Consider the following 25,390-nt stretch of genomic DNA (forward strand, 5'->3'; position numbering starts at 1 on the left):
TTAGGTGTTTTTGTTGTTGTTGTTGTTTTAAGTAGGCTCCACGGGTCTCGATCTCACAACCCTGAGGTTAAGGGTCGCATGCTCTACTGCCTGAGACAGCCAGGTGCCCCCTGATGAGTTAGGTTTTAGAAGATAAACTCGCGTTGAATTCGGGAAGCCACTGCAGTGGTCCTGATTCTATCCCCATCCCCAATTGTGGCAGAATGGAGAGTAAAGAGAAACTGATCACTGGTTCACATGTTTTTAGAATACAATTCTTCATGTTAAAAAAAAAAATTGCATTTTGCACAATGTCCTTGTCACTCTGTGGTGGACAGCCTGCGGGGTTGGGTTTCTGGCCTGTTTTGCTGAGTGGCTGCACCATGCAGTTTCCTAAGAGGGCGGTCTGGGGAAGAAAGCCCTCTTCTCTGTTCCAGGGGCCCTGGCCTTGGGGTCCCAGAGTGTCTGTTTATCACTGGGGACCAGAGATGCAGGAAAGATTGGTCATCTCCACTGGCAAGGTTCTGCTACCGAAGGGTAAAACCTGTGAGACGGTAAAGCCAGGGGGAAGAGCTCAAGAAGTGGAAGGAATTCTGTGGGATGGCGTGTTCTCACCTGGGAAACTTTTGGAGAGAACTTCTTTCCTCGCTTCCAACTGTAGTGCACTTCGGCGAGCTCTGCTCTTGGCTTCTGTAACATGAAGCTTTGCTTCCTCTCTTGCCTGGGCCCTGCCTAAAGGGTTTTCTGTGAGAACCTGTGAATGGGAAGACTGTGGGCGGTACCCAGAGTCCTGTAGAGTCCTGTCCACGCCAAAGCAAGCTTGGAACAGGGGCAGATATGGCTGGGCGGGGGGAGGGGGAGGGGGAGGGGGGGTCCCTACCTTCTGGGAGGTGGAGGGTTAATCTCCATAGCTCATTGGCAGTTCTGCCTCCGTACGGGGCATGCTGGGATTTCCTCCCAGCTGTTTTACATCATGAAGATTTGTATGTTGGGGAAATTCCAGGGCACAGCTGCAATTAATCTGCTGCACAGTCTTCAAGCTAAGCAGGGATCCTGTAGGACCGATTCTCTGCCTCCCTGCAGGAAAGGAGGTTCTGGCTCTTTGGTGAGAGCGCCCTTCAGAGGGACCCTTCCCTGGGGCCAAGTCGAATGGAAATAGCCCACCTGGCCAAGTATTCACCGCAAGGAGGGCACTAAGGGCACTAAAGAGGGGCCCCAGAAGCAGAAAGGGACCCAGAGCATAAAGAAAAAGAGGTACAGCCCCCTTTATAAAGAGTAAAGCCAAAATAACACTGATAGCAGCACTTGAGAAAAATACCACAAAAAAAACTTTTTGTTCACTCTCCCTTAGGAATGTTGAAGTCAAAATCTTAAGAGACTCATAGTTCGCATTCCACAATACAGTACAAGAACGAACAAGCCACCATGACCAAATAGGGTTTACCTGGGGCATGCAAGGATGCTTTCGTGTAAGAAAATCTATCACTATGTATACATCTCACAACTGAGTCAGTACAGTAAAGACAGGTTCTAAACCACAGCCTCAGTCTACCTAACTGTGAACCATAAGTTCCCCAAGTGTGTTCTATGGAACCCCAATCCCCAGAAAGAGTTTCTCAAATTCAGTAAGATCAGGAAACTGCATATCTGTCCTGTCTCAGAGAGTCACAACATACGGTAGCATATTAAGCAGCATGAGTAAATCGAGAGTGGTAGTACTCACCATTTGAGTCTAGTTTTCTCTTTCTCTTTTTGAGTGCCAGAAGAGAATACTTACCTCCTAGTCAGCATCCCATGTGTGGTGGCCGTTGCTATCACTTGGCAGTCAGTTGCACTGGTGCCACACAGCTTCCATGGTCTACATTCCAAAGAGCATCCCCAGCAGGGAGGTAGCCCGCCGGCCCATCCTCACTGCCTTACAGCCTGTGCATGATAACACTGGTCAGGAGCCGGTTGTGGTCAGTTGGATGGAAAACCTAGACTAGGCTTGGAGAAACCTAGCATTTTTAATTTGCCCACATGCCATTACCATACAAAGAATCTGGGCTCAGCCACATGTCTCTTACTCCCCAGATAACTGATTAGCCCCAGGGTGATTGTGGGCTGGCTTCAGATGAGAATTGCAGCCAAAGAGAGTTTTATTGCCCCTGAATATTGGGGTACGCCTGACCCAGGAATTCAGAACTGCCCGGCTACCTCCACAGATCTGGTGCTGAGGTGGGAGAGGCTTACAGAGGTGCTGCCGCAGGTCCCTGCTGCCCCTGATCTGTGGTTCTGGGAGGCTCAGCTGTCCCTTTCGAATGCTCCTTTCTTCAGAATTGCGATCCAGGGGAGTTTGATGGCGAAGCTGCAGTGGGCCCCTGCGTCTTTTTATAGGTCTTTCCCCACCACCCTGCATCACGTGTCTCAAAATCTTAAAAAGGCAGAAAAGTAGAAAGGGGGAAGGGACAATCCTCTATTTCTTTATCAAATGAATCCTTCCTTATACACATGCACACCCACACCACCACCACCCCCCACCCCCCAGATTTCCTGGAGCGGGAAAGGTCCTGGGCCAGATGTCCACCATTGCCAAAACCACTTTCCCCACCTGTCTGACAGATCTCTATGGGGCCAGGCTTCGGTCGTGGACAAGGCTAAAGATTTTTACACACTTCTAAGCTTCCAGGTCTCAGTTAAAGTCATTGAGTGAGAGGGAACCCTACAGAAATATGAGGACAGTGTGGTCTCTTCCTCCCCCTGGAAGTCCAGGCAGTGGGTAGGTAAGACACCAAGCATGTGATGGACAACCAAACACAGTAGCTATTACTAAAAACACTTGCTCTGAGTGTGTGTGTGTGTGTGTGTGTGTGTGTGTCCATATGTATATTTGTGCCTTGATAGCCCCAGCATGAAGGCAGACCCTCATGGAGCGCATAGTAGAGCAGTGGCTCCCATTGGGGGACGGTTTTCCCGCTCCCAGAGACATTTGGCAAAGTCTGGAGACCTTTTTGTTTTTTTTCAACGTTTTTTTTTTTTTTGGGGGGGGGGGGCAGAGAGAGACAGAGGATGAAAGGGGGAGGGGCAGAGAGAGAGGGAGACACAGAATCGGAAACAGGCTCCAGGCTCCGAGCCATCAGCCCAGAGCCCGACGCGGGGCTCGAACTCACGGACCGCGAGATCGTGACCTGGCTGAAGTCGGACGCTTAACCGACTGCGCCACCCAGGCGCCCCAATGGAGACCTTTTTGGTTATCACAAATGGGCAGGAGAATGGGAGCTACTGGCTTTTGGTAGGCAGAGGCCAGGGATGCCGCTAAATATCCTGCAGTGCACAGGACAGCCCCCACGATATCCCAAAATGTCACTAGTGCCATGGTTGAGAAGCCCTGAACTAGACTCCTACAAGCCTGCTCTGCCTAACAACTCAAAAGGTCCACTAATAATGTTCTTTCCCAAACTAGGATTCAGATGGATTCCTATTTGATCTAAGAACATCCCTGGCCAACAAGAATGAGGAGTGTTCAGCGTGTGTCTTTATGACGTCAATTAGGGAACTAGATGCTGGTAGAGTTGGTGGGTTCCAGGAGCCCCTTCTACTATGTTTCATATTGGGGTGGATTTGGGATACTTCTTTTCGCACGTGATAGTTGTGATTGTAGTTCAACTTCAAGAAAAACAGATAAATGCTCAGGTTGTTGCTTCTAGAGAAACAGTGTGATGAACGGTGTAAGTTTGGGTCACCTCAAGCGTCACTACAGGAGAATTGGTGTGTATATATTCATTCAGCTCTGAGGTTGCCAGCCCTGGGCGAGACAGAAAGGGAGGGAGAAAAACCCTTGGGAGCCGAGAAAAGCTTGGGGGGGGGGTGGTTCAAGAAGGTGATGTGATGACTGCTGTCGCAGTGAACAGCATGGAGTTGAAGCCAAGAGACTTCAACTTCAGTTCCCATCATAAAGTTGGGTAGTCACTCACCCTGTGTTTACCTCCATTAGCTCATCTGAAAATTTGGGACGGTCACCCCTACTTGCAATAGCAGCGTTGTTGTGAAGAGGAAACTGGTTTATGTGTGTGGAAATGCTTTGGAAACTGCCAGTATGGCACAGATGTTATTCACTGAGGAAATGAGGGCTTTTTTTTTAATGTTTATTTGTTTATTTATTTTTGAGAGCCTGCATGAGAGTGCACATGCACACGCGAGCAAGCAGGGGAGGACCGGAGAGAGAGAATCCCAAGCAGGCTCCGAGCTGTCTGTGCAGAGCCCGCCTCGGGGCTCACACTCACAATCTGCGATCATGACCTGAGCCAAAATCAAGATTCAGGCGCTTAACCTACTGAGCCACCCAGGCACCCCAGGAAATGAGTTTTAACTCATGATTCCAGTATTTGTCCAGTGTTTTTAATTTGCCAAAGGCATTGAAATCCCAGTTAGTTTATCTACAAAGCATAGGCTCTGGGTAAGGAAGAAGACAGGTGGGGGTGGGATGGATCAGCAGAATGCAGGGACAGGGATGATACTCGGTGTGGCCTCATGGATGGAGGGGCAGGCAACAGAAGGCCCAGAGTAAAGACTGCCCTCACTTATAGCACCCCCACAACCCCCTTTTGTTCCCCCCTCCCAAGCCTCCCACAGCCAGGCCTGATTGGTCCATCCTACCTGCTGTCTGTGCTACTCACTGGCCCTTTGTAGATGTGTCCTAGGGCCATTATCCTTGCCTGTGGACATTGTTTTGAAAGCCCAGACCCTGCCCACTCAGTCCATATTTGTGGACTCTTTGATGGAAAGAAAAGGGGCACGGCCCATCCTTGTTTTCTGATCCTGTGCACATAGCTCAAGGCCAACTCACGATTTCTTTTTCCCTGAAACTGAGTGACCAGAGCAAGGGATAACTCAGAAACTTATTTCTGTCTATGAAACTCTTCCTGGAGCCATCATTTCCTATTGGAGGTGTAATTTCCAAAGTAACCTCAAGAATTTTGCAAACAGTCTGCATAGCTGGTCTGCTGCCCAGAAACACTATGTCAGTGTTGACACTAAGACAACATGTGTGCTTTGCCCTTGGCAAAGACTAACGGTTTGCTTACGAAAATACTAGCTGCCATTTATCAAATGTCTCCCACGTGCGAAGCATTGTGTTCAATACTTGACATTGTCCCTAATCCTTCTAACAACCTATAAAGTTATTGAGAGTAGCCTTGCCTTACAGATGCAGAAGCCGAGACTCAGAGTTGTTAAGATGCTTGTCCAGAGTTGCACAGCCTACACTGGCAGAGTGAGACCCTGAACCCATGAGCATTTGACTCCGGACCCCAGGCGGGCTCACCCAGTGCCCCTCACAGACTCTCCACTCATTCCTTTCCAGGCCCTTGCCAAAGACTGCCATGCCAGGGTTGAGGAGAGGCTTTTTTAAATTATTTTATTTTTTATCTTAGGGAGAGAGAGCACGTGAGCAGGGGATAGGGGCAGAAGGAGGGAGAGAGAGAGAAAGTCTCTAGCAGACTTCATGCTCAGCTCAGAGCCCAGTGCAAGCTCTCAATCCCTTGACCCTGAGATCATGACCTGAGCCAAAATCAAGTTAGTTGCTCAAATGACAGAGCTACCCAGGTGCCCCAAGAAGAAGTTTTTTGTTTAAAGAAAGTATGTGCATGTGTACGTTGAGGGTTTACTGTTTGGTTTGGATTTTCTGCAACAATACAGGGTAAGGTACTGGATAATCTTTTCAAGGCTGAGAAACACTATAGCTAGAAGTTAAATCAGCATCGTTGAGTATGGACAGATATTACCCATGACCCTGCGAGTGTCGGGTAGATGGTTTTTATTCATTCCTTCACCAAATATTTCTGGAGGCTATTTCTTAGGGAGTATTGTGTGTGATGCTGTAAGTCATGGGAATGAATGGGGCAGGATCACCGTGTGGGAGCCCTTGGTCCCTAGATGTGCCCTTCTTGTCCCATGACTAGAGCAGGGAGAGCTTGACCCTCAGCGATATAGGTTCTTTGGACACTTTGGCTGGTTGTCCTGTTGTGTGTCCCCCACAACATGACAGAGGGGGCAGGTGATGGTAGTGGTGATTCTGAGTGTGTGCTCTCCCCTGAGATAATCATCTGGACACTGAGCAGGAAGGAGCATGTGCGGTCACGGAGAACCAGCAGCAGCCTACCTGCACAGCTCCTCCTCTGCTCACTTGGGGGTGCTCGCAAGGCCTCATCTCACCAGATGCCTTGTGTTTTCTATCCCCTGTGCAGTACCTACAGATGAAATGGCCCCTCCTCGATGTCCCATCCAGTGCCACAGTCAAGGACACCAGGTCACCATCTCCGGCACACTTGGTAAGTCTGTTTCCCCTTCAAGTGCCAAAGGGATCTTCTCGCTCCCCTCACCCCATGTCGTTGCATCCCATCCACCATCCCGAAGCTGATGGGGTCTGACGGTATTGCCCCAAGTGTGTGTCTCAGGAGAAGAGCTGAGCAGTTGGGGTGTGGCCGTGTTACCTGTACGCTTTTCCACCCCTTCCACCTCAACACACACGCACATACCAGCTGTGATGTCGTATGATTAGAAATGCCGGCACCGACCCTGGCTGGTTCCCTGGTCCTTGCCGCTTCCCTAAGAATCCCTCTGCCCCCTCCACCTGGGCAGCAGTGTTCCTTCTCTCTTTTGGAGCTCGTTCTACATTGCTGCCACTTCTCATTGCTGCTGGCAGCAACAGTGGAAGAGGCCCTGTGCAAACGAAAACTCCAGTGGGGCAGCTGAGACCTTTGTGCCAAGCCCTGTGACAACTCAGGTCCCAAAGGAAGATCTGGATGGTCCTGGGAGGCGGGAGCAATGAGGTCCAAGCAGGTCTCGCCTCCTCAGGGCTTGCGGTGGACTGAAATCGACAAGAGATGGTCCTGGGACATTGCATTCCAGGACTTTTCTTAGGAGCTTGGGGCCTCCCTAGCCTTAAGACCCACACACCCCTCAAGCTAACTGGTGTTATGCATTGTACAGTGAGCCTCTGAGTCCTAGAGGGTGCAGCTAGAAGGAACCCCACTGGCATGACCTATGCATTTTATAGACAAGGAGACCTGGGAAACATAGTGTTTTTAGAAACATTATTATGGAAAATTTCACCTGTTCCCTTTCACCCACACACCTCCTCCTACTACACTGGGTTGCTTTAAAATAAATCCCAGACATATTATTTCATCTCATTCAGGACATCTTAAGATACCCTGACAGTCCTTTTTCATTTAAAAGCTGAGAGTCTAGATATACAGAGAAGATAATTCGGGCTCAGCGAGCCTGTATGATTTCCAGTGCATGTGAGAGCAGTTTACAGTGACAGAGCCCTTGGAAGTTTATAAAGCAGTGTCCTGTGTAGTTGTCAGATGACTGTCGCTGCCATCCACTGGGGAGACAAGTGGGGAGAGCTCGTTTCCACCATCTCTAGGAGAGACCAGTGACTGTGTAGGGAACGGTGAGCAGCCAGCCATCTGGTTCAGGCTGCCCCTGAGAGGCTCTGTGGCCACCCTAGGAACAGGCCGGGGTCACATCTCTGGTCCCCCAGAGTCCTGTGTGGGATGGCGTAGCGCGAGGTCCCGATGCCCTCTAGTGGTCGGTCCCGGTGGAGGACACGGCTTCCCACATCTACCCTGCCACAGACCTGGCTTGTCCCCTCTAGGCACAGCTGTCTCTCTTTAACTGTTTCAAATCTTTGCTCACCCCCCCCCCATCCTGTGGCATCCCCCAGCCCACTGCAGTGGACCCCGAGATGGCAGGGCCCTCTCTCTTCTCTTCCTTCCACATATTCTCTCTGCATATTGTCTAAAATCTCCCCTACTTTTTTAGTAAGTTTTTATTTGTTTGTTTGTTTGTTTGTTTATTTTGAGAGAGAGAGAGAGCAGGGGAGGAGCAGAGAGAGAGGGAGAGAGAAGATCCCAAGCAAGCTCCGTGTTGTCAGCACAGAGCCCAACGTGAGGTTCGAACACCGAACCGTGAGGTCATGACTTGAGCTGAAATCAAGAGTTGGATGCCCAACAGACTGAGCCACCCAGGCGTCCCTCCATCTACTTTAGAGGAAGTGAGTTCCCTTTAAAACTAGCATGGGGACTCATTGAGCTTCCCATCCTTCCTGCTGCGCAGAGCAATCTGTCTCTGGAAAATAAAATGAAAAGCCTGTGTCCAGACCTCCTCCTGCTGCGAGCTTTATCTGATTTCCCATGTGGTGTCCACCACTGGCTTCTCCCACAAGAGCAGGACTTCCACCTCTGCCTCTGCATCATTCGTTCTGCCAACCCACCGCGGCCGGGCTCGGCCCGGCTCGGCAACTGCGTCGCATGCCTCAGTCCAAGCGTTTCCCCTGCTTTTCCTCAACGCAGGTGGCATCAGACAGTGTTTGCAGCGCTCTGCTTCCTGGACTCGGGCTTTCGTGACTCCAGGGGCCTGTATGCACACACGCTAACAGTTCCGGGCCCTCTCTACACCTGCATTCTCTTTCTGGACTATTTTCCTCAAATAAGTCAAGGTCCCCATTCTCACTTATTACCTCCATGTGAGTGACCTAAAGATACATGAAATCGCTAACCTCTCAGCAAGGTTCTGTGCCCATGGCTCCACCAGCCAGGCAGACGCCCATCCCCTGCAGGTAGTGCTCTGCAGAAACTAATCCAGCTTGGCGGTAGAACAGGGGCCCCTAATTTGTCAGCATGGAGAAGCATGAACAGTGGCTATGTTACACCGTAGGTAACAAAATGGCTAATTTTCTAGTAAGTTGTGTACTATCGCACTGTATATTCTGCTATAGTAAAGCAGGGGCGCCTGGGTGGCTCTGTGGGTTGAGAGTCCAATTCTTGAATTCAGCTCGGGTCACGATCTCCGGGTCGTGGGCTTGAGCCCTGCATTGGGCTCTGCCCTCAGCATGGAGCCTGCTTAAGATTCTCTCTCTCTCTCTCTCTCTCTCTCTCTCTCTGTCCCTCCAGCACACCCCCTGCTCAAGTTAAAAAAAAAAAAAAAGCAGAGGGGAGCCTGACTGGCTCAGTCGGTTGAGTGTCCGACTCTTAAATTCAGCTCATGATCCCAGAGTCATGGGCTCAGCACTGAGCATGGAACCTGCTTAAGATATTCTCTCTCTCTCTCTCTCTCTCTCTCTCTCTCTGTCTCTCTGCCCCTCCCACCCCCGTCTCAAGTTTAAAAAAAAGAAGAAAAAAAGCAGAAGGGAGCCTGACTGGCTCAGTCAGTGGAGCATCTTAATCTCAGCGTTGCAAGTTGAAGCCCCATATTAAGTGTAGAGATGACTTAAAAATAAAAAATTTTAAAAAGGCATAAACGGGCCTCAAAAGCTCAAGGAAGGAACATTTATGGGCAAAAACCTTAACATTAACTTGAAATCCTACAGTTTGGGAGAAGACACCCCCCCCCCTTCTCAATTTTCGGGTTGGAGCGTCTCATTCCAACTTCTGAGATACATGTATGTGTGGGAGCAAAGCCTGACACACCTGGGGGGGACCATCTATGTGCCAGAGAATGTATAACACCGTGGGTGTGAATCCCAGTTCCTCCTCTTCCTATCGGTACAGCTTTAGCCACATTTCCTCATCTCTCATTGCTTTGGTTTCCTCGTCTATAAAATGGGAATAGAAGAGGGCTCGATCTCAAGAGTCGTGTGCAAATGAACCAGTGCGTTGTAATGATTTTAGAATTGTGCCTGACACGAAGTAAGCCCTCAGTAACTGTCACTGCGGGTGCCACCCCCACTTACCGTTGCTGTTATTAAGACAAGGAAAGAGCAATTAAAATACTGTTTAATTAGCAGATGAAAAGGTGATGAGGGCCTGCGGTAGGTGCCAGTTCAGGTGGACAGATCACGAGCGTAAGAGAGATAATGAGCTTATAGAATCTCACAATTACTCTCCCAAGGATATGATTTAATTGGTCTGAGGCAGTGTTGGTATCTTAGTTTTTTAAGTTCACCCGGGAGGTTCTAAGGGGCAGCCAGAATGGAGAATCATTGCCCTAATCACAAATCAGAGGCTAAAGGGAAGGAGCTAGAGACAACCCCAGTTTGCTAGGTGCCGGCTTCTCTAGGCTGGAGGTGTAAGCAGGACTTGGAGGTTCCCGGAAGTAGTTGTGGAGGTTTGGACACTGGTGTTTTTATTAGAAAGTTGAAAACACTTGCTTATGAAGTTGCATTTAGAATCACGAGCAGAATATTTTAAGATGAGGTTGGCCCCGGGAGAAGGGCAAGTGAAGGAAACTGCCTGCGTACTTGGCAGAGATTTAGTGAGTCGTGTCAAAGCTGCCTGTCAAGGAAATGTGTATAAACAAGCCATAACTGAGCCAGGGTGGGGATGGAGTTAAGTGTTATTACTGCTTGGATTTTATGCCTTAAAAACAAGCTCTAAAAACCGAATAGCTGTGATATTTTCTATGTAACGATTTGTAATATCTGATCACTGTAATCTCCTTGCACGTAGACTGTTACCCAGACCCAGACCGTTACCGTGGCCCCATGTGCCTGGCCCCCGTCTTTTCCCACTTCTCTCCCTGGAGCACTGTGCCCAGCCACACAAAACAAATCTATGCACTTCCAGAACATAACCAACTCGAAGATAGGAATCCCATCTGCTTTGGTCACATTCATTCACCCAGTGCTTATTGTTAACATCCAACACAAAGTAGGTACTTGTAGAACATTTGTGAATGAATGGAAGAATAAATGATGGGGGAAAGGTTGATACCCCTTCTAAAGCCCTCTCTCCTTCTTGCTCCATTCCCTCTTCTCCTACAGGACTTTTTTTTTAACTGAATCTGTTTTTGAACCCATAAACATAATGCCCGTGTTGTGTAAAACACTTGGGAAGATGCAAAGTGCACAGAAAGAGCCCCGTAATCCCACAACCCACACACGTTTTGTTATACAGCATTTCGTTCTCTTCTGTGTTTGTGTGTGGGTGTGTGTGCATGCACCTGTAACTTGCTTTCTAGAAGATGACCAAAATGTTTCCTTTAAATAGTAAGCTCCCCATTCTGCCGTTAAATATTGGGCCGCTCTCAGAAGCAACTGTCGGATTGTCAGGCCAGTGCCTGGAAGCCCTCCTTTGAAGAACAGCCGCCTCGCTGCTTCGCCTTCGAGCTGAGAAGACTGACTGCTTAACATGCCAGTTCTCAATTTAAAACATTTATCGAGGGGGCGCCTGGCTGGGTCAGTCTGTTAAGCATCCGACTCTTGATTTCTATTCAGGTCACGATCTCACAGTTAATGAGATCAAGCCTCACATCGGGTTCTGCACTGACACTATGGAGCCTGCTTGGGATTCTTTCTCTTCCTCTCTCTCTCCCTCTCTCTCTCTCTCTCTCTCTCTCTCTCTCTCTGCCCCTCCCCCACTTGCACGCTTGCACCCGTGTGCTCTCTCTCAAAAATGAATAAACAAAAAAAATTATTGAGGTTTCCCTTTAAAAAATTTTTTTTAATGTTTTTATTTATTTTTGAGACAGAGAGTGACAGAACATGAGAGGGGGAGACACAGAATCTGAAGCAGGCTCCAGGCTCCGAGCTGTCAGCACAGAGCCTGATGCGGGGCTTGAACTCACAGAGTGTGAGATCGTGACCTGAGCTGAAGTCGGTCGCTCAACCAACTGAACCACCCAGGCGCCCCTAGGTTTCCCTTTTTAAATTGTGCATAGTTTCTCCATATTCTTACTGGTATACCTGCTATGGACCCAAAACACTTCAAAACTCACCACATAGCTTGTTGCTGCTTTGGTTTGCCTCCAATACTGATTTCAGTTCTTATTGTGCAGTAGTAATTATTTATTTGGGTATAATTTTAAACTTTCAGAAACATTACAAGAATAATACAAGGACTCCCATATTTTTTTTTTTTAATTTTAAGAGCGAGCAAGAAGGGGAGGGGCAGAGAGAGAGGGAGAGAGAGAATCCCAAGCAGGCTCTGAGCTGTCAGTACAGAGCCCACTGTGGGGCCCAAACTCACAAACCACAAGATCATGACCTGAGCCGAAATCAGGAGTTGGACACTTAACCTACTGAACCACCCAGGCACCGTAGGAACTCCCATATACATTTATCCAGATTCAGAAATTTTTGTCCCATGCTTTGTCCCTCTCTCTTTGTGTGTGTGTGTGTGTGTGTGTGTGTGTGTGTGTGTACATGCATATATACACATGTACATATATGTACAGATTTTTTTAACAATTTGAGAGTAAGTTGGAGACACTATGCCCCTTTATCCCTGGATACTTGGGATGTATCTCCTAAGAACAAAGATATTGCCTTACAATGACTGCAGTACAGTTCAAGAAGTGAACATTTCACATTACTCTCTAACCCATGGTATATATTCAAACTTTGGCAAATGTCCCAATGGTATCCATTACAACCATGTGCTTTTCCCTGGCCAGAGTTCAATCCAGGATCACACGTGGCATTTACCTGCCATGTCCCTTGTCTCCTTTTATCTAGCAGGGTTCCTCAGCCTTTGTCTTTCCTGACCTTGATGTTTTTTGAGAAGTACTGAGCAGCTATTTTGTAGAATGTCCTCCCTCTAGGGTTTGTCTGTTTCCTCCTGGTTAGGCTCCAGTCATGTGTCTTCAGCAAGAACACTACTGCACTGATGTTGTGTCCTCCTCAGTGCCTCACATTGCGGGGGGGGGGGGGGGCAGGCTCCCGGTGTCCATCTGTCCCCATAGTGGAGATGTCAGCTTTAATCATTTGGTTAAGTTGGTGTCTGCCGTGTGTTTCCACTGTGAAGTGGCTCTTTCTCCGTTTGTAACTAATAAGTACTCTCTGTGGGGAGACGCTTTGCAGCCGTGTGCATGTCCTGCTTTTCATCAGACTTTCACCCTCTAGTTTGGGCAGTCATTGGGGATTACCTGCCTCCATCCCTTTACTAGTTTCTGCTATGGAGAACTTAGCTTTGGGAGATTCTTACTCTGTCTCCCAGCTCATGAATCTTACTGTAGAGCAGCAGAGGAGTCATTGTGACAAGTCCAGTCTGTGCACCGAAAACACTCTGGAAAAGATGACAAGGTGTAGAGGACAGAAGCTACGAAAACAGTCAACAGATGTGTTCCTGCAAAAGAGACCGAGCCAATGAAAACGACAAAAGGCAGTGAGAGAGGTGAAGCTGGGCTTTAGAAACAAACACTTGAATTTATAGATCAGAAGAGTTCACCTGAATTCTCCAAAGTAAATGAAAATGGACATTCACCTGTGTACATCCTGACAATGATTTGAAATGTGAGGGTTTAATCTTTTTTTCCTACAAGCATACGTGCAGGGGAGGAAAAAAGGACAGTATCAAAGAAACAAAAATAAAGGGTTTATTTTGTCGTTTTCTTTTTTTTTTCTTTTTAAAGTTTTTGTTTGTTTTGTGTTTTTTGTTTGTTTTTGGCTTGGTTTGGTTTTTGGGGTTTTTTGTTTTGTTTTGTTTTGAGAGAGGTGGAAGTGGGGAGAGAGAATCCCAAGCAGGCTCCGCACTGTCAGTGCAGAGCCCAATGTGGGGCTCGAACTCACAAATCATGATATCATGACCTGAGCCGAAATCAAGAGTTGAATTCTTAACCGACTGAGCCACCCAGGCGCCCCTCTTTTGCCATTTTCAATGCCAGCAAACACAAGGGCAGAGAAGGAGAGTTTTGATAAGGAAAAAGATTTATCTCAAGAATCTTATGCACAGTCCACTTTGCGAGGACCTCAAAAATGTGACACTGCTTAGAAGGGCCTGAAACACATTCCAGTTCTCTAAACATGGTCTCACCTGTTGCCCCACAGAGACTCTTGGTTTATCTCTACATCTTCTGTCCTGCAGCACAACTGCTTGCCGCGGATGAGGAGCCCAGAAAGCATTTGTTAATACAATCACATGGAACCCCGTGTCCTCATTTCTTCTCTCTGCTCCAGTCCACTGGCCTCCCTGTGGTTCTTCAAACATGCTGAGCACACTGCCCACCTCAAAGCCACTACACCGGTGTTCCTTCTGCCAAAATGCTCTTCCCCTGTCTATCCACACATCTAGCACCCCACTTCCTTTAGGTATTTATTCAAAAGTCGTTTTCTGCTTGAGGCTTTCCCTGTTCAACCTGCGTCACAACCCACACTCCCTTCGCCCTTGACTTAGTTTTTCTCCTTAGCATTTCTCACTATTATTGCATGGTTTATGTTACTTATTTTCCATCTCTCCAATTAGAATATAAGTACCATGAGAATAGATATTTCTGCCTAAATAGATGAGTCTCTAGTGCATTCACAAGACCTAGAGCGAGCAACTGCTGGCATATAGTAGGTACAATATAAATACTTGTTGCTCTTTTCTCTCTCTCTCTCTCTTTTTTTTTTTTTTTTGGTAGTGAAACAAGAAAGGAATTTATCCTACTGCTTTTATTGTTGAGATCAGTATTTTCTGCAGAGCCAGGCAGTTAAGCAATCCATCTATGTCATCAGAGACCCCGATTCTTCCGTCTCTGCTCTATCAGCCTCCAGCCCTTTGGCTGCCCAACTCAGTGCCTACGGTACAGACAGTCTCCACAAACATTTACCCAATACATAAAAGTGTGGATTTCCATTTCTCTCAGTAGAGGAAAAATCCATATAGGAGACGCATAACTTCAGACTTCCTTCCCTTAATAGGATACAACGACAGAATGGCAAAAAGCTTACATTTTGCTTTTCAAGTAGTATTTGTTAGAGGTGTGTGTGTGTGTGTGTGTGTGTGCGCGCGCGCGTGTGTGTGCAGAGAGAGAATTGAGGTTTTTTCCCCCCACCAACTTTGATTAGGTTCCTATGTGGCCCCGGTTCTATTATATATAAATCTTTCAATCTTAGTTTCTTCACTACCAACTGGCCAACTCCCTTTGGGATATTTTACTAATTTTAAGAAAGACATGGGGCTAATTTAGAGACAGGTGGCCAGAAAACAGTGAGGAGTCCAGAGACTGTGGCATATGAGGGAAACAGAAGACCTCAGAGAACAAGGTGTTTGTCTTCCAATGCTTGATGAGTTCTCGTCAGAGAGAGGGAATACTGATTTTATTAAGTGATATGCCCATCTATAGGGCTAGGAAAGAAACACATAAGGAATTTAAGGAAAGAGTTCCTAGGGCCTGAAATAGGGTGCATGCAAAGAAAGTTGTTCTCTCTCCAAGCTTGAGTGAATCCAGTTGGTTGTCTCCAAAAAGTTGTGCACACACAGGATGTTCCATTGAGGTACAGGTCAGAGGTAAAAACACTGTCACTAAAATCATTAAGAAGAAGTTCATCGTTACTGTATGGAATGTGAGGGGGGATCAATAGCATGAACTTCACCTACTTGTTGGTTCTCAGCAAAGGACAGTTCACCTGAGCCCAGCTACATCGATTTTCAATTTGCCGAGTTTTTTTTTTTTAAGTTTATTTATGTATTTTGAGAGAGAGAGAGCACGAGTTAGGCAGGGGCAGAAAGAGAGGAAGAGAGGATTCCAAGCAGGCTCCGTGCTGTCAGCAGAGCCCAACACGGGGCTCGACTCACAAACTGTGAGATCGTGACCTGAGCTGAGATCAAGAGTCAGATGCTTAATGAACTGAGCCACCCAGGCGCCCCACAAATTACCTAGTTTTAAGTAAAATAACCCATGAGGAAATGGACAAGTAGCTTTGAAAGATTCCTGCAATAAACTTAGATTGAAAATACTACTAAGAACACAAACCAAAGGAACAAATAAGCAAACAAACAAAACATGGTAGAACTGACACTTTTTATTAAGTTGTGTGGTCAAAAAAATTTAGAGACCCCTGGCCCAACTGATCGTCTGTCACTGTTAGAATTGGAGTTAACATTGAACTTTGTAGCGGGGGCCAGCAAGTCCTTGGAAATCCTCTTTCTTTGGCAGTTGACTGTTCTCAGCAGATAGCCCTGCGTTGGGAGAAACCAGTCCTCTTCTGGCCTTCATGACCACTTCAGACCCTCTTCCTCCCTACGGGCATTACAACGCTGTGAATAGGCTGATACTTTAGCAATTATTCCGGTTTCTTTCCCCCCACCCCCCTGAGCCCTGTGGTTAAGCATAGTCTCTTGAACACAGTTCCAGCCCCCACAGAGAAGGTTGTTTCCATCAGTAAACAGACAAATGGATGTAGATAGAATAGAGTTTTTAAATACATAAAATCAGATACAGTTAGCAACCTATTGGAACTCTCAGTATCTTTCCTGGGCAGTCTGTTGGTCAGTCTGTGCTGCTTTATGAGTGGTACCACAAAGCCAAGACTCATCTTTGCCTGATCTAAGAAACCATATCCTTTTGATCTCTGAAATCAGGATCAGGAAGAAAAGACAATAGTGAATGAACAATAGGAGCCAGGAGGCTTTGTGGACGTCTCCAATGACCAGTTGAAGGAGAGGGGCCTTGTGGAGGGATGGTCTCTCTGGCTGTGCTAGAGCTGTGTGGCGTTAGCTTTACTTTACACTTGAAATTAAATCTTTAATGGTGGGAGAGGAGGCATTGCTTCCTCAGGGACCCGGAGTTTAAGGAACTTTGGCTTGGACCAACTCTAGAAACAGATTAAAACATTCGAGAAGGACTTGAACTGGAAAAGGGTTGGGTCTACGTGACTGCAGAAGGATTCAGGTCCTTCTGAATGGCTGTGAGATGCTCTTCCTCAGGTAAATCTGGACTCAGCTACTGTGCTAAGTGAACCCCATGGCTTCGCCTGTGCGCATTATTTGTACTGAGGTTTCCCATTGGGAGGTGCAGAGTGGTTCCTGATATTCCTACACTTGGCCTGAGTTTATGCCGTGGACATCCTGCCACTGAGGGCGGCTGAGAGGAGAAAAGAGTGGGAACTTTTACTGGAACAGTAGCCTCTAAGGAGAACCTTCCCTGGGGAGGCAATTCTCAATTATCAGGCCCAGAGGCCACATCTTCCAGACTGATCAAGGAAAAGTTTACCCTCCTTTCTCTTTCTGTGAACCCACCACCACCCAGTCCATTTTCTGGACAATGATGCCACCTAATGGGAACTAGTAATAACTTTCAGAGCATTTAAGTGAGGATGCCTACCTTTTTAATATAACTCACATTTCTCTGCTTTGTACTTTGCTACCTATTCAGTGCTGTTTGCAAGCTTCTGGTGAGGTCAGGCTCACCAGTACATAGGCAGTCAGGATTTCACAATACTGTTAAGTATTTTTAGGTGGCCATAAATACATATATCAAAGAATCATACTGTACACTTCAAATAGATTTCAGTTTTATTTGTCAATTATACCTCAGAAAAGCTGAAAAAAACATTAATTAAAAAAAATTGGTGGGGCACCTGGGTGGCCAGGTCATGATCTCACAGTCTGAGTTCAAGCTCCGCGTCAGGCTCTGTGCTGACAGCTCAGAGCCTGGAGCCTGCTTCGGATTCTGTGTCTCCCTCTCTCTCTGCCTCTCCCCCACTCATTCTCTCTCTCTCTCTCTCTCTCTCTCTCTCTCCCTCTCTCCCTTCCTCCCTCCCTCTATCTCTCTCTCTCTCAAAAATAAACATTCAAAAAATTTTTTAAAAATTGGTACAAATGATGTAAATTAATGTAAATAAAAAACCAGATGTACACAAAGTAGAAATGAATGGAGATATACCAAAATGATAATAGGGACTGGATTAGGCTAGTGTGGTTGTGTTTTCTAAATGCTTTATAATACAATTTGTGTGTGTGTTTTTTTTTTTTTTGATTCATCATAAGTGTACTTTTTTAGATAGAGAGTAATTACAGTTGGAAAATACAGAAATAGAAACAAGAAAAACAAAATCACCCATAACTCCACCACTCAGACATACCTACTGCTTACATTTTGGTGGGTTTCTTGTCTTTTTTTTTTTTTTTTTTTAACATAGTGTTTATGTACTTTTTTTTAATTGTAATCATTCTGTGTGATTCTTTTATCATTTACTATTACTTTAGTAATCATTCTGTTGCTTTTATGATACCAAAAATCATCCTTTAGACAAAGCTGTTTCCAGGAAACCCTAATGCACCATTTAAATACATTAGGTTCCAAGAAATCTGACCTTAAAATAATTCTTATACTCTTATTTGTGCTATTTGTTCGTGAACATAGAGATACCTTCAAAAGCCAGTCAGGGAACAGGAAAAAAAGTAAGGAAACGATTTTAGAATTTATAGGCAATGTCAACCGACCCCACTGGGATTGAGAGGTGATAGGAAGTGGTTCCAGACCCACAGCACCTGGTCATGTGCCAGCGCCACCTAGTGGTGTGGGTTATGAACAGTCTGAACTCTCTGCCTCGCATGGGCGGGTCTGGGAGCTGGACTCTCCTGGTTGGGGACCTTGCTCCAGTATTCTGCCTCTTATCTCTGCTTAGCCTACTGAAAATAGAGCAAGACTACCTGTCAGCACACGGATATATAGACATACGGATCGAGATTTGCATTAGGAGCACCAAATGGGCACTGTGAGAAAGAAAAAAAGGGCTCCCAGAGTCTATGAAATGAAAAATTCAAATGGAAAGACAGCAGTTTGGAAACGTAGCCCTTGGGCTGCCTCCAGATCATCCTCCATATTGCAGATCTCTTTTGAGAGCAAATCTCTTTTCCCCTTGTATGTAATTCATTTACCTTATTATTATGCAGGAAAATGTATGTCAGTCCTTTCTCTCTGGCAGATATATGTTTGGGCTCTTGGGGAGGCAGGTAGGACCAGAGAAAACACTCTGGTTTGTTAAAGCTCTAAACGGCCAACATGAATCCAGTTCTGCCATTTAGTAGCTCTGTGTCCTTGGCTATGGCTAAGCCACTTAATCTTTCTGAGCTGTTTCTTCATCCCTCGAATGGGGTCATCACAGCTTCTTTGCTAGGTTATAAGGAATAGATGTATTGCCTAGCCCTGTGCTTGTAGTGAAGGGCTCAATAAATTGTAGCTCCTTTTTTTTTTATAATAAAACCCTGATTGTTAACTCAGATTGGATTAAAACAATTTAATTCAGTTCACCAATTCTAGGACTTACAGGTTTTTCCCACTTTAAATCTCAGAAATCAGGATGTGTCAGTGGCATGCCAGTGGTTTTTTTCCTTCTTAACAGTTCTATAAAAAAATGGTACTTCTTGCATTTGCTGGTGTTTTAAAGGAAATGTGGTAATTAGGTTAGCTGTGTTTGAAGTGCTACAGGGAGACCTGTTTTAAGTGCTCTTGGATTGTGTCTGTAAAGCCTGAACCTGACAGCTGGTTCCATGAGGTCTCATGGTGACAATTCCCCACTGGTCTGTTTCCCAGCCTCAGACTTGAGCTTGTGAGCTACAATTTCTATGAAATTTATTTGGAAAGGGTGTGTTTAACCTTTTAAACTTCACTGAGATTACACAGAGCGCAGATGATAACTCAATCACCTATATATAGCATTTTGTACCGCACAGCATACATAGAGTAAATATATGTTGTTTTAAAGAGTAGGTATGTGGGAGGGTGGGTGTAATCCCTCCTCTAATTCTGTTGGTTCTTTCCCTGCTGTGTAGACTGCTACTTTCTTTCCAGGGCTGTCTGAGGACTGGATGGGCTATTACATGGAAAATACCTGGCACATATTGGACACAGTAAATAACAGCGGATTGTATTCTCTGTCTCCTTGGTAACTATGCCTAGTCTTTTTCTCTCTTTCAGTCTAATAAAGTTCCTGTTGTTCAGCCCCCGCATCACATGCACCCATTGACGCCCCTCATCACCTACAGCAACGACCACTTCTCCCCTGGCTCCCCTCCCACACATCTCTCCCCAGAGATTGATCCAAAGACAGGTGAGTCATCTGCCACCCAGGCTGGCCCCCGTGCAGAGAGCTCCAGTGGGGCAGGCTTGTCTTCTCAGGGAACATAATGACCCTGGAATCGGCAGCCCTGGGTTCGGGTCATGTCTTCAACTCCCAAGAGCCCATAACCCTGCCCACTGACATTAGCCCTTTCAGTGTTTTCATCCACACCTCCTGTGTCCCTTCCACATCATCGAGGCATTGTGAGGATTAAAGGAAATTCTATGAGGCAATGTCAGGGCCTGGCTCCACAGTAAGGAGATGGCACTCTTCTGCCATAGATTCTTTACTTTAGATTCTTTACTTTATTTAGACTCTCTTAATACTTTGGGGTGCAATGAGCTGGAAGTGGGGGTGGGTGGGAATCTTTTTCACTGACCTTGAACTCTAGCCCGGCTAGAGGCTATGCCTTCCTAAACCAAGACCTTTGCCTTACACTGAACATCTTCAAATAGAGTTACCAATCTAGCCAGACTTCTAAGTATAGCTTTAAAGCGGTAAGGCCGAGCTGGATTTTTCTTTTTCTTTTTTCTTTTCTTTTTTCTCTTTTTTTTTGAATTGCTCACCAGAACTGTCCATCTTAGGGAAACATAGCTTCATCAAATTCCCAGAGTTGCAGTGGCTCAAAGTATTTTTGGAACCCCTCTTTAAGGAAATCAAAGTTACTGTAAGTTACAAATAATGAGGAGGACAAAAGTGGAATAGAAATCCAAAGTTTACTTCTCTATGAATGAGGCAGGTTTGCTAAAGGGGTAGTTAGCTGATGACTCTGGAGAATGTCTTGGGTCTCTCAGTCCAAGATTTCTGGACCCTTTCTTCGATGACTCCTATGTAAGCAGCTGGAAGTTACTCCTGCTGATAGGTGGGATCCATGTAGCCAGAGAGAAGCTGTGTTTGTCCTGCCTTCCTTGAATATGTCCTTGACTCACCGGCCAGCAGAGCTGGAGAGATGACAGAAGGCAAGGACAATGAAAGGCCTTCCGTGCTCCAGCACACTTGGGGACATGGGGCAAGGGACTTCCCATTTGGTGTTATTTTAAGGTGCTTTGGTAGGGCCAGGGAACAGTCTGACACATGTCTCTTTGAAGCAGGAATCCCCCGGCCCCCTCACCCATCTGAGCTGTCTCCATATTACCCACTGTCTCCTGGAGCTGTCGGACAAATCCCTCATCCTCTCGGCTGGCTCGTCCCACAGTAAGGAAACTAGCAGACTTTCTTACCCTCCTTCCTTCCTCATGCTGTGCTCGGCCTCCTGTACCTCCAGCGTGCTCTGGGATCTGTGTGCAGCACCCCCACCTCCCACAGTGGAGCTCTCTCATCAAAGCCCACGGCTCAGACCTCCCTGCTCTCCCTCGGGCAGCTAGCTCCCCACTCTTACTTCCTACTTCCTGTCCTCTGTCTTTCATCCTTTCTTCCAGCCCCCTCTCCTTCCCTGTCCTGAACAGTCCCATTGTAACCAGTATGCTGACCAGATTTCCGTGCTCCCGGCCCTTATAGGCAAGGACAGCCCATGTACTCCCTTCCTCCTGGTGGCTTCCGGCACCCCTACCCTGCCCTCGCCATGAACGCCTCAATGTCCAGGTGAGTCCCGGGACTGGGGGCTGTGAGCATGAAGTTCCCTTGCAGAGAACGGTCCTCTACTCGTGTCCTTGTCATTTGTGACCATGAAAAGCTTTCTCTTGGCCCTAAACTGGGAGGCACGGGCTCACCTTTTCTCCCCACCCCTCTTTGCTGAGGCGCCTCCTCGTACATACTGTACGGTCGGAATGGAGACCACAGACTCGGCTCGTTCTTTGCCCATCTCTCTAAGGGAAGAATTTCAAAGCCCTAGTACTCAGCATCCCCACACGTCCCCCCACCTGCTGGGCTTTGTGGCACTGAAGCCAGAGACTGGAGATGATTAGTGTTTCCTGAAGTGATGTCAGGAGAGGGAACAGCAAAGGGGGCTCCTGTCCCAGGGGCCGGATCTACCTGACAATGGTACCTGTGGTCACAAAGGAAGTGGAACCCACGGCATATGGTGTGGTTCCCCATTGCGGACACTGGCCTCTGACCTGCCACACCTTCTTTTGGATTTTCATCCTACCTGCGTCCAGTACGAAATACAGGAGTCCTGTGCGTTTGTGTGGGAAGGGGAGGTTTGTTGGGTGTTTCCCAAACCTGGTTCTGTCGAGGTCAGTGAATGGGCTTCCATTCCTCAAAGTCTGCCGTGGCAGAGGTATTTACCCAGCTCTGCCATGAAGGCAGGCAGCCACCGGGTCCTCTGCCGGGTGACAAGCATTCAGCCTGAACCCTCGTGTTGTCACTTGTTTCCCCCCTGATACACAGCCTGGTTTCCAGTCGGTTCTCTCCTCACATGGTGGCTCCGGCCCATCCTGGTCTGCCCACCTCAGGGATTCCCCACCCCGCCATCGTCTCCCCCATTGTCAAGCAGGAGCCAGCACCCCCCAGCCTGAGCCCCGCCGTGAGCGCGTGAGTATCAGGCAGCCTGGATGGGACGGTGGCCAGTCTCCGAGCGGCAGATGCCATTTATTTTTCTCCCTGGTGGCATTTAGCAGGCAGCCAGCAGCCTCCCTCAGCCATACCCTTTCTCCTAGGAATTGCTCCCTTTGACTCTCTGTGTCCCCATCCGCTCAGACATCTTTTCTCACAGTGAGGAGAGTTTTACAGACAGGATTTAGAGGCTGAAAGAGGACCTGAGAATGCTTTTGGCTTCCTTCCCCCTCTCCCTTATGCATGAAAACATGAGCCCTTAAGGGAGGATTTTCTCCGGGTCCATAGCTGACCAGTAGCGAAGTTGAGACTACCAGCAAGGCCTGTGCTGTGTCCACTGAGCCATGAAGACAGCAGGAAAGCCAAAGTCTGCGCCTCATGGCGGGGAGACTCCCTCTTGCTTCTGCCCAAAGCGCCCTGCCCCCTTTCCTCTCTATCACCTGTGACAGGGGGCTCTCACCAGCTCCTCTGCTCCTTCTTCAGGAGACTTTCATAGGCTATGGCCTGAAGTCATCCCAAGGCTGAGGGCTGCTTGTGGAAGACACTCGGGGGCTGTAAGCAGCCGTGGCAACTTGAATGGATGACAGCCGGTCATCCCTCCTCCCCGCAGGCACTCATGAGGGGCATGGATTGCGGGTCAGGTAACAGGGTGACCACTGACTCTTGCTAACCGACAGCTTTGTGACTCCCCAGGAAATCACCAGTCACGGTGAAAAAGGAGGAAGAAAAGAAACCCCACGTGAAGAAGCCTCTTAATGCCTTCATGTTATATATGAAGGAGATGAGGGCCAAGGTGGTGGCCGAGTGCACCCTGAAGGAGAGCGCGGCCATTAACCAAATCCTGGGAAGAAAGGTAGGATCCGCTGTTCCCCTCCAGGCTGTGCGGGTCAGCGACCCCCGCATTCCTGCTCCCTGTCATCTCTGACCCTCTCTCCGCAGTGGCACAACTTGTCCCGAGAAGAACAGGCCAAGTACTATGAACTGGCCCGGAAGGAGCGGCAACTTCACTCCCAGCTCTACCCAACCTGGTCAGCCCGGGACAACTACGTACGTGCCCCCTCTGGCCCCGACGGCAGCATCTGCGAGAGGAAGCGGGGAGGGGGATGTGGCTGGATTTATAGAAGACACTTAAGGGCAGGGAGAAGGCTCTATTTCTCTAGAAATAAGGAAGACATTTTAATTCTCAGGAGGTCAACAAGGACATGGTGTTGACGTCCTATGGACCGAGGTAAATCTGTACCCTCTCGTTTGAGGTGGATTCAGCCTTCGAGTCCATAAGTCAAGGTGCAGTGCGAGCTATGTTCTGGCTCTGGTGGCAAGGGTGTCACCAGCCAAGGGTTCTGAACCTGGGGCTTGGAGAACAATGTATGAGCCTCAGCTGGCATTTTTTTTTTAAATGTTTATTTTTAAAAGAGAGAGTGCAAGGAGGGGAAGGGCAGAGAGAGAGGGAGACAGAGAATCCAAAGCAGGCTCTGCTCTGTCAGCCCAAAGCCCGACGTGGGACTCGAACCCATGAGCCATGAGATCATGACCTGAGCCAAAGTTGAACGCTCAACCGACTGAGCCACCTCAGCTGGCATTTCTAATAACTCTTCGAAACAAGACAGATTTTTGTATGTCTGTTCTTATTTGCTTTTTTTTTTTTTCTTTCTGGTGAGAGGCCTCAGAGCTGCCTTAGATTTTCAGTGGGGCCTGCGTCCCCTCAAAAATGATTGAGAATCACACTGGAGCAGTGCCCAAGGGCACTGAAGGGTGAGGCCTTCCAAGGAGGCCAGGACACTGGGTTGGAGGGGGAAGAATCGAATGGGGAAGGGAAGGCACATTCCAGGAAGGCTCCTCAGAGGCTTCTGTGGAGAGTGTGACCTGAGTGACTCCCCTCCACCCCCAGCTTCTCACCCAGGGTCAAGGGCAGTATGGGCAGTATCTTCTGTCCCCCTAAAGAGCTGTCCCTGGTTACCCCTTTCTTTGGCCATAATTTTCAGGGTAAGAAAAAGAAGAGGAAGAGAGAAAAGCAGCTGTCACAGACACAGTCCCAGCAGCAAGTCCAAGAGGCAGAGGGTGAGTCCTAAGGAGGGCGCTGGCTCTTCTTCCCACCGTCACAGTCGCACCTGCCTGTGGGTTGTTCCTGGCTCTCTGAAGGGTACAGCGACAGCGCTGTTTCATAATAGCTGCCATTTTCAGGGCCTCTGCCTCTTGGGAGCCTCTTGCATACCCAGGTGGGTGTTATTATTATCCCCTTTTTAGAGATGGCAGATTAAGAGGCTCAGAGAAGTTGGATCTTCCCAGTCATTCCGCTTGTTAAATGGCGGAGGCAGGATTTGATCCCAGCACTTTCCCACTTCAAAGCCTAGGCATTCAGTTCAGTGTAGTTGCATCTTATTTGAGGGTTCTCAAATAAATGTATAAGGTAAAAATTGGAGATATTTGAAATGACCTCTGGAATTCAGTCGGGAAGGGGGCGCAGTAGAGACCGACTTGCCACCTATTTGTGAATCCAATAGAAGCAGGTTTCCTGCAAGGTTTGGTTGGTCGAACCCCGAACGAGTTTGCTTGGTATGGGGACCGCTTTGTGCCAAAATGATGTGCTCTGTCTTTTCACACTGCGGTCACACCTGGCACAGAGATGCTCATGCGGTGACAGGTGTTTAGGTCATGCACCTCACCTTGTGCCCCTCACCTCGTGCACATCTCTGGACAAGTGTAGAGTAGCTGGTACCAACATGCTGTTAGTCTCTCTTCTTTCTCCCTTTCTCTTTCTTTTCTTTCGTCTGTATAATCTGTACATTCGTTTACGTATGAGGACACATAAGTAAAGTGTGTACGTGCTGCCCAACCCACCGTATACCTCCCTGCTTAGCAGGTGCTGTGCCCTCTCTGATAGCACCCTAAGGCAGAGATTTTAAGGCACATTGAATGGAGATCTGTCTCCCGCAGTGGTAAGATTTAGGCAAGGAAGGTGACGGTGTGATAGACCGAGCTGTTTTCCCTGCTATCAGATGCTGAATAGGTCTTTGTCACTTTGACGTTGCCCCTTCTCCATGCTCTAGGTGTCCCTGAATGCAGCTTCCTAGTCTTGAAAGCCTCAGATGTAATTTCAGGCCCTCCCTCCCCTCCCACTGAGCGTCCTTGTGTTCCACCTCAGCAACAGCCACTAGCTGCTCAACCTTT

The 25,390-nt window shown here is 47.7% G+C and overlaps 1 protein-coding gene across 3 annotated transcripts in view; it reads left to right on the forward strand.

The window, feature by feature from the left end:
- Positions 1–25,390, forward strand: part of TCF7L1 (transcription factor 7 like 1) — a 60,812-nt gene that overhangs the window by 33,991 nt on the left and 1,431 nt on the right. For 2 of the 3 annotated variants that reach the window (XM_049652045.1, XM_049652048.1), the window contains exons 2-9: positions 6,204–6,287; positions 19,588–19,720; positions 20,818–20,923; positions 21,227–21,310; positions 22,058–22,201; positions 22,916–23,075; positions 23,162–23,269; positions 24,205–24,280. In XM_049652045.1, the coding sequence (XP_049508002.1) occupies positions 6,204–6,287; positions 19,588–19,720; positions 20,818–20,923; positions 21,227–21,310; positions 22,058–22,201; positions 22,916–23,075; positions 23,162–23,269; positions 24,205–24,280 (895 nt within the window). The remainder of the gene's footprint in view (positions 1–6,203; positions 6,288–19,587; positions 19,721–20,817; positions 20,924–21,226; positions 21,311–22,057; positions 22,202–22,915; positions 23,076–23,161; positions 23,270–24,204; positions 24,281–25,390) is intronic. The other variant, XM_049652046.1, reaches the window with a different exon arrangement.

Source organism: Panthera uncia (assembly GCF_023721935.1).
Source record: "Panthera uncia isolate 11264 chromosome A3 unlocalized genomic scaffold, Puncia_PCG_1.0 HiC_scaffold_12, whole genome shotgun sequence".
In the NCBI taxonomy this organism is placed as follows: domain Eukaryota; kingdom Metazoa; phylum Chordata; class Mammalia; order Carnivora; family Felidae; genus Panthera; species Panthera uncia.